General features: G+C 41.2%; 1 protein-coding gene across 1 annotated transcript; it reads left to right on the top strand.

The window, feature by feature from the left end:
* Positions 1–5,117: 5,117 nt before the first annotated feature.
* LOC125226777 lies at positions 5,118–6,761 on the top strand. Its single transcript, XM_048130861.1, has 3 exons — positions 5,118–5,278; positions 5,691–5,779; positions 6,431–6,761. Exons 1-3 carry the CDS (start codon positions 5,125–5,127, stop codon positions 6,647–6,649), a joined length of 462 nt encoding a protein of 153 aa, XP_047986818.1. The 5' UTR covers positions 5,118–5,124; the 3' UTR covers positions 6,650–6,761.
* The last annotated feature ends 5,569 nt before the right edge of the window (positions 6,762–12,330 follow it).

Raw genomic sequence — 12,330 nt, 5'->3', positions numbered from 1 at the left:
CAACTAACTGGCGACCAAATGAATAATCACTAAGTAATTTAAACTATTAGAAAGACTAACTAGAGAGTCGGCGACTAGTCGACGGTGCGAAATGGCTGTAATAGAAACTTTGTCGCAACTAAACTTTTCATATTTTGTGTTTTAAATATGTTTTGAGTCAGGTAGGGATCAAATGTGGTTCAAAATGGTTCTTGTAAACAACACAATAAACTTGACTTTGTCACTGTTGGCTTATTGTTACCTACCTTCTCGTACTGTGACTTATCCAATAACCTAACCACAAAATAAAAATTTTGAAAAAACCCCCGACCGCGACTTAGTGGCCCGATTTTCATGAAACATGGCTAAACACTCCCGACTAACACAGCTTTCAGACAAAAAAAAACTAAATCAAAATCGGTTCATCCGTTCGAGAGCTACGATGCCACAGACAGACACACACACACAGACAGACAGACAAACAGATAGACAGACAGACATACACACAGACAGACACGTCAAACTTATAACACCCCGTCGTTTTTGCGTCGGGGGTTAAAAATAATTAATTCGCTATCCAAACCCTGAGGTGTGTATTTCTTTGTATCTAAACAGTATCTATTAGTCTACTATCTAAGGTACAATACAATACAATACAATACTCTTTATTGCACACCTTGATAAAATACAACAATACAAAACAAGGAAGCAACACAAACAAAGGTAAACAACAGGTACTTCAGGGGTTAAGCATCTTATGCGATCCTATTTACTGTCAGCTGCAAAAGTGGATGGCGAATTGATCAATGAATTCATTCATAATTTCTCCATACACTTTTGCAGCTGATAGTACTTATGGGTCGATGTCGTCCTCCAGTATTTTGGAATTTGTCGACCACATCAACAACAACGAGACTGACACAAAACAATTAGAATCTGATCCCAAAAATCGAATCTTAGGCATTTTACAGGAGGTAGGGCATAGCGAATAATATTCCACTTCATGTGGTAGGCCACAGCACAGTAGATTTATAATTATCATCTCGCTCGAATGTACTCGTAGAGCAGAGCCCAACTGGGGAAGTACCTCCGCCTTACAGAAGACCGAAGCCAAATTGCACTAGACCCTACTCATAGTGTTGGGTTCCTGCCGGTGAGGCTGCCAGAGCTCAACGAGGGTGCGGTGTGCTGGTGACGGAAGTCACGGAATGACCCACGTACGGAACTAATTTGTACCGATCATTATTTTTAAAATCGGGACTTAATCGCGTATAACTACATATTAAACTGACCTCCAACGTTTCAAGGACGGCGTTGTCCCCGTGGTCTCGGAGAAGACTGGCTTGAAATGACATCAACACCTTCTGACAGCCGCGCGAGTTTTTCGAACTACCCGCAATTGGTTTTGATTATCAACTTGAACTGTTTGCGCACTAGGGATGTTACTCTGTCGACATACAACACTGACGATATTTGATTTAACGACTGTCGATATTATTTTCGGCTTACACTTATTAATGACAGGATTCCATGTGGATGAGATCCTAAACCCTTCGTCCCGATTGAAATTGCGATGTTTTAGGATTTCAATGGCTTCACGCACTTTTCTACTGTAGAAATGGCGTTCCGTGGAAAGGACTTAATGATGTGTAATAATCGTGAAAGTTTAAATCAGTAATTTGTACCGTCTATTGTTCTTTGAGTCGTCGGCAACCCGAACCCTCCTTACAGCTTGTACGTACACTCCTTTTTGCTGTGTAGGTACTTAACACACCAAAAGGGAGTGTACAAGTTTCGAATGGGTTGGCAACGCGCACGTGACACTCCTTGAGTTGCAGGCGTCCATAGGTTACGATGGCCGCTTTCCATCAAGCGGACCGTATGCTTGTTTGCCACTGACGAAGTATATAAAAAAAGTGTGTTAGCGTTTACGTCCAAAACCAAATCTCGTATATTCTCAACCCCGCGTCAAGCGTAAATATTCCCCTCGCCTCGCCTCAAACTCCGAGCCCCTATGCAAATCGGATTTTAATAAACGCCAGAACTTCCACAGCAGGTCTTAAGCGACACACTTTACTATGCAACATAAGACCTTTTAGAAGGAAGGGTGTAAATTATAATTGTTTGACTTCAGACTTACTTCGAGGATACTTAGATTCTCGATTGAGTCTTATGTAATTAACGTACGTTTCAATTACTTTGAAATAAGGGGAGGTTACTTATTTAATTTCTTTTGTACTTGTTTGTTGTTTACCTAGTGTTTGCTGGGCAAATGTCTTCTTTTTTTTACTTAACTTTTGTCTATTTTGAGCCATAATTGGCCAGTCTCTCGAAAAGAAAAATACCATTTCTTTCGGTTTCTATGAAAGTTTAGAGCAACTATCTAAAACACTCTATTATGTTTTTGCACTAAAATAAGATTATAACATCGATATGACATGCAATATTAGACAACTTGAAGCTGATTCTGTTTTTTAAACGATGCTTATGGTTGTAATCAGTGTTTAATAAAAAATATTGCCTGCCTCCATGCAGACTGAATGCACGGATTTATTTTACTTCATTACACCTTCGTCAGCAAACCTGATACCCACCTATCCAAAATGGCCCTCACCTGGAATGTACCCGGAAAGCGCAAACCATGCCGCCCTAAATCGACCTGGCGTCGTTCGGTTCAGCAGGAGCTCAGGGTGCTAGGCATGGGGTGGGAGGAGGTTGCCCAAACTACCCAAGACCGGAGTAAATGGAGAAATATGATTCGAGTCCTACACCCCAGCAGAGGGTAACAGGATGTAAAGAAGAAGAAGACACCTTCGTAAGTATCTTCTATGCAAAAAAATAGTGCGTAGAGTCCCTTCGCGCGGAAGAAGTGAAACTTCGTAATGTGTTGTTTTTCAAAGTTCGAGTTGGCAACACTGAGCGTTAAACTTTTAACGCTCTCAGTTGGAAGTCGCATTAGAAGTGTCACTTCAATACATCATTTGAATCTTTTGTCGTATCAAAATAAGGTAAGAACTATAGCAGAGTCGGCGTTCTTGTCGCTAAAGGGGTTAACTAAGCGCGTTCAAAGCTTTGAACGCTGAAGAAGCGGAACTTGTCAAAACTTAACGAGCGTATTTGCGGGTAAGTAGCTTTTTGGCTCGTAAGGCTTTGGCTGTATAAATTGCTAGTGACGGTAACATAATACGGAAGTTGTAAGGCTTGAGTGCACGCTCATATTACGGCTCAGCCACGACATTGGTCTAAGCGCGACAGCGGTGAGCGGCGGCCATACATTGGAGCGAGAGACAGCGACGGGACTTTTCATTGGCACGTATGGCCGCCGCTCACCGCTGTCGCGTCGTGGCTGGGCCGTTAGGCATCAGTGGAGCGGGGCGTGCGGAGTGCATGCCAAACAATTGAATCTCATACTAACTGAGACCTCGCTGCATAGCGTGGACGCAAGCTCGCTCCGAGCGTCCACTCATGAAAGCTTTATACCTAAAGTACTGTTGATATACATACATACATACATACATATACAATCACGCCTGTATCCCATAAAGGGGTAGGCAGAACACATGAAACTACTAAAGCTTCAGTGTCACTCTTGGCATATAAGGGGTTGAAAGAAAACGAAACTGTGACATTGCAGTGTGACAGGTTGCCAGCCTCTCGCCTACGCCACAATTTAATTTAGTTTTCCGTGATCATGATGCATGCAACTGCATCGAAATATCGGGAGCTCGACAAAAATCAAAAAGGTAATCACGGTCTATATCCCGGTCAATATAAGTCTAATTTAAACCATATCCCATAGTCGCCTTCTACGACACGCGAGAGCGCAAGGTGTGCTAGAACGACAAGAATAAAATCAGAAAAAAATGTGTGACAAATTGTGGGTTAAAATCACTAAAATGTATTTTAGTTCAATTGACACAACAGTTTGAAAAATAAGTATTAAATGATTCACGGTTAATTTCATAAGACTTATTATATTGACCGGAGTGCGATCAGAATTAAGCAAACGACACCCGGTGAGTGTAGTGTGTTTGAACAGACCATCGATTGTGAACGCGACCAGTGGTAACGCTGAGAGTGAACGCAGCCGACGCGCGCGAATGAGGGTAGATCGCCCGCTGTCTACGCAACTTTGACATCCACCAACCGTCTTCAGTTTCCCGTGAATATGATGCATGCTACTGCGTCAAAATATTGGGACCTCAACAAAAATCCAAAAGGTAATCACAATTTATATCCCGGTCAATATAAGTTTGAAAAATATTTGTGTTGCTATCTGCGCGTAAAATGACATGACCGTCATGACCTATCAAACTATAATGATAAGATGTAAATAGGTAACCAAGGTTAAAAGCGAGTTAAATAAAACTAACCATTAAAAAAAACAAACTCCAATATTTTATCAGTGAAAATAACAATGTACTTATTTAGGTACATTTGACTTAAACACAAATCGCGATTCGATTTCCTGACCACGAAGTTAGTTTTAAATTCATTCAATTGCATTCACCATCTTTGCTGACCAGATCTCTAATTCCGGTTAGTAAAACTATGTGTTATGTGATGGTAAGCAAGCCCTTGAGCCTATGGATGCCAGTGATATTACTTTATCGATCCAAGTACACTGTGATTCTTAGAGAAAATCTCGTTGAAAAGCGTCAAAGCTCCGGACTTTTGCAGCAGCAAAGGATCCAACAGTGATCTTAAGTTTTAGGAAACTGTATGTGTGTGTGCGTGTTTTTTTATATAAATGGACTTATTCATGGCCACAGACCAGCCGAAGCGAAGACATGGTGTATGATGGTGCCTGTGCACCCTTGATTTGAAGGTTGCTAGGTTATATGAGTAACTAAATCAAAAGAACTGATGTCCATGTGGTAACGGATTAAAAATTTCACCTCCCCCTTTCTGCCCGTGGGTGAATATGGGTTAAATTGTGGCGTAGACGAGGCAGGAAATTTATCACAGCAATGTTATAGCTCCGTTTTCTTTCAACTCCTTATTTGCCGAGAGTGGCACTGAAACTTGAGTAGTTTCATGTGCTTTGCCTATGGCTTTATGGGACATAGGCGTGATTGGATGTTTTATTAAAATAATTTGATCCATTAAAATAAATTTGATCAGTGTTTCCTTTCCAGTAGCACCATGATCACCTTCCACCGAGTGGTAGCCGTCTCAGCGTTGCTTCTCCTGCTGGTGGCGACCATCGTATGCCAATGCAGAGGGGACGCGATTCTCCGGTCTGCTGAGAAACTTGCTGTGCCTATCAATGAGTTCTACTGCTCTAATTTGACGAGAGGTGATTTTTAGCAGTTTTTATAGACCAATGAGATCTTTGTAACTTTTGTTTTCTGACACATGCTGATGTCTGCATCAGTCTACTTTAGAAAATTCATTACGAGGCCATAGAGTTATATTTCTACCTAATATTGTTAAAAAAGGTGTTTTTTTAATTTATTTTTTTATCCGGTTCGAAGGACCATGAAGCGTTTCCAAAAGATCGTTGTGTTAAATTAAAATATACATGGGAACCCATCTATTTTGATAAATCCTATAGTTTCCATGTGAAATGGACTCGATATGGTAATCAGAGGACCTGACCAGTCGGACCCCTGATGAATTCAAAAATAATGACGTAATGTAATAACTAAGAATAAAAAAAGAAAAATAATTTAGCGATGCAGTCAACCAAGTCGGTATTTCCTTTGCAGGCCAGACGTGGGTAGATTGGAAGACAAGAATGGTAGAATTGCCAAAGCAGCATATTGATAGTCCAGACACAAATATTGTCATTGACTATGTGAGTATCATCATGAGTTTGTAGATAAGTTTTGATTACCACACCAGCCCTTCTAGCACAATATTGCCTTGTCGCACGCGAGTCCATACTTGAAGTCGCGCTTGATGTATATGGACTCGAGCGCGACAAGGCGTTATGCTAAAGGGTCAACTGACTTGTAACAAGAGACAGCATTTGTTGAAAAACAGATGACAACTGTGCAGGTGCATGTCTGTGACGTTATGATGTGGTAACTGTCGCGTATGTCACAGACATAATACAACTTCTTCTTCTTCGTCGAAACCTCATGACTGAGGGTCGTGACCCCCATATGTCGCTGTACGTTGCAGTGCTAATACAACTACTAAGAAGCGAAAGAAAGTAAAGTGAAAATTTTAACACTTTTGGGCCCGCAGCTCTAGCATAACAGAAAGATGTTTAGTCTTCTCGCGGGCCGAACTTTTTAATGAAAACCCTTAATGAGATCCCTTATAGGGATAAGTTCGCCTTTGTACACCATAACTATACTGTATTTCTATGTCCTAACTTGTCTCGTATGTACAATAAAGTGTTTACATACATACATACAAAACCATAAAATTATGGAACGGTGCAGAAGTGACACTTTTTGTCCATTAACATCATTAATTTTTCATTATTCGCATGTTCCAGTTCGTAAGATGGCCATGGTACCTCAAAGGCATACGTCTAACGGTGTGCAACTCCGTCGGGCACAGGCCCAGGCTCAGCTGGCCACCGCTGGGCTATACTCCTGTGACATCCAGCTGTTCCACCGAGGACTCCCAAGGTGCCCTGTGGGGCTGGAGATCTTCATGGTGCAATATCAGAGCTGGTGGCCTTGGTCATAAAACACGAGTGGGTAAGGCCTGAGTGCATGCCGATATTGGGCGTGTACTCGTGTAGCGGGCATAGAGGAATAAGTAAGGGAAGAGTTGTAATCAGTAAATGCGGGTTATTTGTATAGGCATAGCTAAGTGACATCTAGCGATAATCAAGCGTCAATCACGTCAAATAGCGTGAATTATAAGTACCGCTACTCGATACTAGGTGGCAACAGTGTCCTGTCTGCCAAAAATTTTATATTAGAACATTTTACAACTTATATTACAAGCAGAATGAATTGAAAACGTAATACTGATTAATACTATTGTAATATTAGCTAAAAATTGGTGAGTATTAGAGTCTTCGTTCGTCGCGACATCTATTGACAAGTAGCAGTACTGATAATTTACGCTAGTTGACGCGTGATTGTCGCTAGATGTCATACACTGGTCAAAAAGAGAAATAAAAAAACAAAGTGTGATGTAAAGCTGCATTTTTGGTATGTTATTTGGGGTCCTTGGGGGAATGTAGGACTATATTTTGCAAGCAAAAAAATGATGTGCTAACTTCGTAATTTAAAAAAAAAGTAAAAAAAATCAGACTTTTTTTGGTTTTTGCCGTTTTATTAAAAAACTATGCATTTTTGGTCAAAAGTTGCTTTGTAATGTTTAATGCGCATTAAATTCCAAACAGTTTGACATCTTTTTTATCAATGTCCGTCAAATATTTTTTGAGATATGAAGCGTCAAAAAAAGAGCATTTTTCCCCTTTCTATGAAAATATTCGTTTTGCTAATATTTTGAGACAGATATCAGCAAAACAACTCAGGCTATTACATAAATTGTAAAAGGAAAATGTAGAAAATTTCAATAAGACCAAAAGAGTGCCAGTTATTTAAAAAATAGGATTATAATTGGTAATGGCCAAATGGGATAGTTTACATATATTTACAGGACGCGTAGCGGAGAACGAATTATTATTATTTGGGGGCTGTTCAAGTATTACTCAGACACATATTTGCGTATATCAAATCAACATTTATTTAGTAAGTTAAGTTTACGGTCAGAAAAACCTCAGGATCGCCGCTTGGCGGAAAAAAATATTTACGAGTAGAAAACCCTCATTAATTAAATCAGATTGTTCCGAAATTGTTCTTGTACGGACTGGTTTTTAAAGCATATCACTGAGGGTCAATAACATCGATGCAATCTCACGAGCGTTGTCGTGGACGTGCCCGAATCATAGTATTCTCCGTTTAACGAAATATCAGTACATAGTACTATATGTGTTGTATTGCACGCGCAGGTCTCTCACCGCCGCGCAGGTGTAGTCGGACCATAACTCGACAGTATACACGCTTGTACAAAAACTGAGGAACAGCTGTCTTTTTACGCTGTCACTACATTTGGCGAATCTTCTAGCCAACATGTTTGCCCTTACTGCGGTGGCTCGCCTCTGCCTTTCTATGTCCTCCTGGTCTTTTAAACTGGACTACAAGATGTGGCCAAGATATTTGACTTCGTGTACTCTCCGCAATTGAACTCCATCAAGCAAAAGAGGTGGTACATGTGTGGGCATATGTGCTGCCTCCATGAGCATAAATTCAGACTTGTCCGGATTGTATCTCATGTTATGCTGGCTGGCGTATCTCTCGCATTCTGCAAGTAACTTACGCATAGCTCCCACAGATGGTGCTAGTAGGACCATATCGTCTGCATATGCGATGTGATTTATCATTTGCCCATTGATGGAGCAGCCAACCTCGGTACTGGTCAAAGCCTGCGACAGCCCATCCATGTACACGCTGAAGAGAGCCGGAAACATACTGCCTCCTTGTCTCACGCCACAATTTAGCCCGCTGGCTGTGGACAGAGTTGACTTCCATCTTACTACGTTCTTCTGCTGGGAATACCACTTCTCCAGTATCTTAATAATTGGCGTGGGCGCTTTCCGTTCCCGTAGTTTATTCCACAGCAATTGGTGGTCAAATACAACTCAAGTGGACTTTCTATCACTAAAGGAGTTGTGCCATCAAGATGCAGAACCAGGACCCTCAAAAAGGAAAAAGTAAAATGTAACTAATTCTGTTTTATTTTTCTAATTTACTAAACTTCAAAATTTTACTGTATTTTATTTCTTCATTAGTAATAGTCAAATCGATGCAAAGTTATCTTAGACAATTTTTTCAGATAAACGGATATCAAAGAAAGTAAGATCGAATATATAGCACTTTCAACCTAAAACTTTTAGCGTAAACTATTTTACCTTAACCAATCTACCAGACTCTTGGCTTCTCTATTTATAGATTTTTTTTTGTTTACCAAAGTAACTATTTGTCTTACTGACCTTTATTTACACTAAAACTAAAGCAAAATAAATTTTATACAATGTTATATTGCAATATATATCATATCATGAAGTATTTTGCAGATATTTGTCTAAAAATATTGGCAAAACGCTACATTTTATAAATGCGTCAAAAATTAACCTTTTTTGACGCTTCATATCTCGAAAACTATTTGACGGACATTGATAAAAAAGATGTCAAACTGTTTGAAATTTAATGCGCTTTCAACATTACACAGCAACTTTTGACCAAAAACGCATAGTTTTTTAATAAAAAAATAAAAACCAAAAAAAAGTCCGATTTTTTTACTTTTTTTTTAAATTACGAAGTTAGCACACTTTTTTTTTGCTTGCAAAATATAGTCTTACATTCCCCCAAGGACTCCAAATAACATACCAAAAATCCAGCTTTACATCACACTTTGTTTTTTTAGCCGATTTTCATGTAAGATTTGACCGGTGTATCACTTAACTATGCCTATACAAATAACTCGCATTTACTGATGTTTGGAGTTACAATTCTTCCCTTATTCGTCTATGGTAGCGGGGCAGTGCGTGTGGCGTGCATATCAAACAATTGAAGCTCACACAAGTGTCCTAAATCGATGCGGCATAATGAGGACGCACGATCGCCCGCCCCACTTCACGCCCTGCCGAATGCCCCGCTCCAAGCGTGCACTCAGGCCTTATACTAACGGCTCAGCCACGACATTGGTCTAAGCGCGACTTTTCATTCGCACGTATGGCTGCCGCTCGCCGCTGTCGCGCTTAGACCAATGTCGTGGCTGAGCTGTAACACGTTCAGTGCCAGTGCTACTCGCTACGAGAGTAGACGATGATATGGAAAAATGGGCAAATATATAGCGAAAAACGCTAGGAACAGAGAGCCCCATATATCGGGTCAGCGGCACTGAATGTGTTAGGTTGTAAGTGGGCCATTTTTTTTCAAAGTTGTCCACCCCACTTTTTTTTAGATTTGAAATTTTTTATGTGTTTTCCACTCAGGATCGCGAGCTCTTTCAATTCTAATAAGAGAAAAAAAGTGTCCCAAGGTTTTTTCCCATTCCGTTACCACTTTTTCATACATTTTGTATGGCGATAACGGAATGGAAGGTTCGAAATCGAAAAATGTATGGAAATCTTGGGACATTTTTTTGCTCCTATCAGGATCGAAAGAGCTCTCGATTCTGAGTATGAACCGCGTAAAAAATACCTATGTTACAAAAAAAACTTTGAAAAAGCCGGCCAAGAGCGTGTCGGGCCACGCTGGTAGGGTTCCGTAGTTTTCCGTACAACTTTGAAAAAAAAACAATTTTCCTAGGCTTTAAAAGTAATATGTTGTGCAATGTGACTGAAGGTTCTTTTTTTCAAAATGAATAAATTCTGGGTAAATCATTCTCACTCTTCGTTTTTTTAAGAAATTAAAGCCTAGCCGAAAGACAACCGTTGACGCTAAACGCCGATCGAAACGAAGTCTGGCGATAACAATATCATCGTAAGCGTTAGTGCATTTGGCTACGAACTTTGGCGATTTCTGATCCGTAGCGAAAGTAATTTTACGCCTATTGGCGTTTAATTCTGATAAAACCTATAATTTGTTACAATTTAATGTATATATCATTAAAATTTTCATATATTTCAAACAGTGTATTTTATTAGCGCAGGTGTGTTTTTAAGTATTTTTTACAATTAAAATATTTTTTTTTTAACTAGACGACCATACACAGGTTTCATTATTGAAATATTAGCACACTCAATGAAGCCTATCTCGCGGGAAAAAACTCGTGTATAAGCGAATTTTGGCATAGTTGTAGGGAATGGTGTTCTAATCCATATACTCAAAGTACTGATGGATAGGGGAGGAGCTAACGGGTGGAGGGGGGTGTAAAAGTCCCTTTTTTTAGTTTTTCGTGAATAACTCTTAAATTGTGGCACATAGCAAAAAATGTTCTGTAACACAAGTAATCTTCATAAAATTCTCTACAAAAAAAGTCTATACACTTTTTATCTGGGATCAATCGTTCATGAGATATGGAAGGGAAAAGATGGACAATAAAGGAATGATCTCATTTGTTTATGTACAATACGTTTATTTCTTATAGAGACGCGGTAGCGTGTCAAGCCAGGTTCAAGAAACAAAAGTAGCAAGCATATAATATGTATGTTTGTTTCATTTATTGAACATTTGTTGAACCTAGAGCAGAGCCCAACTGGGGAAGTACCTCCGCCTTACAGAAGACCGCAGCCAAATAGCACTAGACCCTACTCATAGTGTTGTGTTCCTGCTGGTGAGTAAGGCTGCCAGAGCTCAACGAGGGTGTGGTGTGCTGACGACTGGAGGACCCACGGAACTAATAATACTGGCTTCGGTCTGTGTAGGCGCGGACTGCAGGCTCGGCTATCAGGGAGACCCGGTGAAACGGCTGACCGCTGGCCGCCCGCAGGTCAGTAGGGTTCCCGAACCCAGGGATTACCTTAATCTCCGCCTTGGGAGGCTGAACCACCAACCTGCGAAAAATCCCTGGGGTAGAGGTCGTGCCGGAGAAGGAGACCGGAGTGGACTCGGCTGCTGCCACAGGGGGGGACCGGGGGCCCTTCCGTACGCCGTGCCTGCAGACCGCACTACCTGCATAGTCCCCCGCCAGATTTGTTCCGTCTATTGTCCTTTGAGTCGTCGGCACCTCTAACCCTCCTTAGAAATAAGTACACAAAAAAAAAAAATGGCTCGTAGAAAAAGAAAGTTTGGTCCATCAGCGGAATCTCCATCCACGCAAGTGGATTTCTGCAACATCAGGGGTATACAATCCAACCTGAACGCAGTCCACTGCTATTTGGAGACTGCGCAGCCGACCTTACTGTTCCTCACGGAGACGCAGATATCCTGCCCGACGGACACATCATACCTATCGTACCCCGGCTATACACTTGAACATAAGTTCATGAGACGCGCCGGTGTATGTGTGTACGCCCGGCGGGATATATGCTGTCGCCGTCTTCAAGCCTTTGAAGACCGGGACCTGTCAGTTCTGTGGGTGCGTGTGGACTACGGCGGCCACACCCGTGTCTACGCGTGCCTATACAGGTCTCATAGCGGCAACACGGAGACAACCCGACTCTTCGAGCACCTACAATTGACGTCCGACAGAGTTCTTGAGCAGTACCCATCCGTAGAGCTGGTGATTTTGGGGGACTTTAACGCCCATCACATTGAGTGGCTTGGTTCTCGGTCCACCGACTTTGCGGGAAGGTCTGCTCATGAATTTTCTCTAGCCTATGGGCTCTCACAACTGGTACATTCTCCCACGAGAATACCAGACATCGAGGACCATACGAGCTCTTTACTGGACCTCCTGCTGACCACGCGTCCGGACGGATATTCCGTC

Source organism: Leguminivora glycinivorella, chromosome 6 (assembly GCF_023078275.1).
Source record: "Leguminivora glycinivorella isolate SPB_JAAS2020 chromosome 6, LegGlyc_1.1, whole genome shotgun sequence".
Lineage (NCBI taxonomy): Eukaryota > Metazoa > Arthropoda > Insecta > Lepidoptera > Tortricidae > Leguminivora > Leguminivora glycinivorella.
The sequence above is the reverse complement of the archived record's forward strand: the minus strand, read 5'-3'. Positions and strand labels throughout refer to the sequence as shown.

Excerpts from the sequence above, each read along its gene's own strand:
- LOC125226777 (XM_048130861.1), top strand. The coding sequence starts at position 5,125 with ATGATCACCTTCCACCGAGTGGTAGCCGTCTCAGCGTTGCTTCTCCTG. Across the intron at positions 5,279-5,690 it reads CTGCTCTAATTTGACGAGAG|GCCAGACGTGGGTAGATTGG; the intron begins GTGATTTTTAGC and ends TTTCCTTTGCAG. Across the intron at positions 5,780-6,430 it reads CAAATATTGTCATTGACTAT|TTCGTAAGATGGCCATGGTA; the intron begins GTGAGTATCATC and ends CGCATGTTCCAG.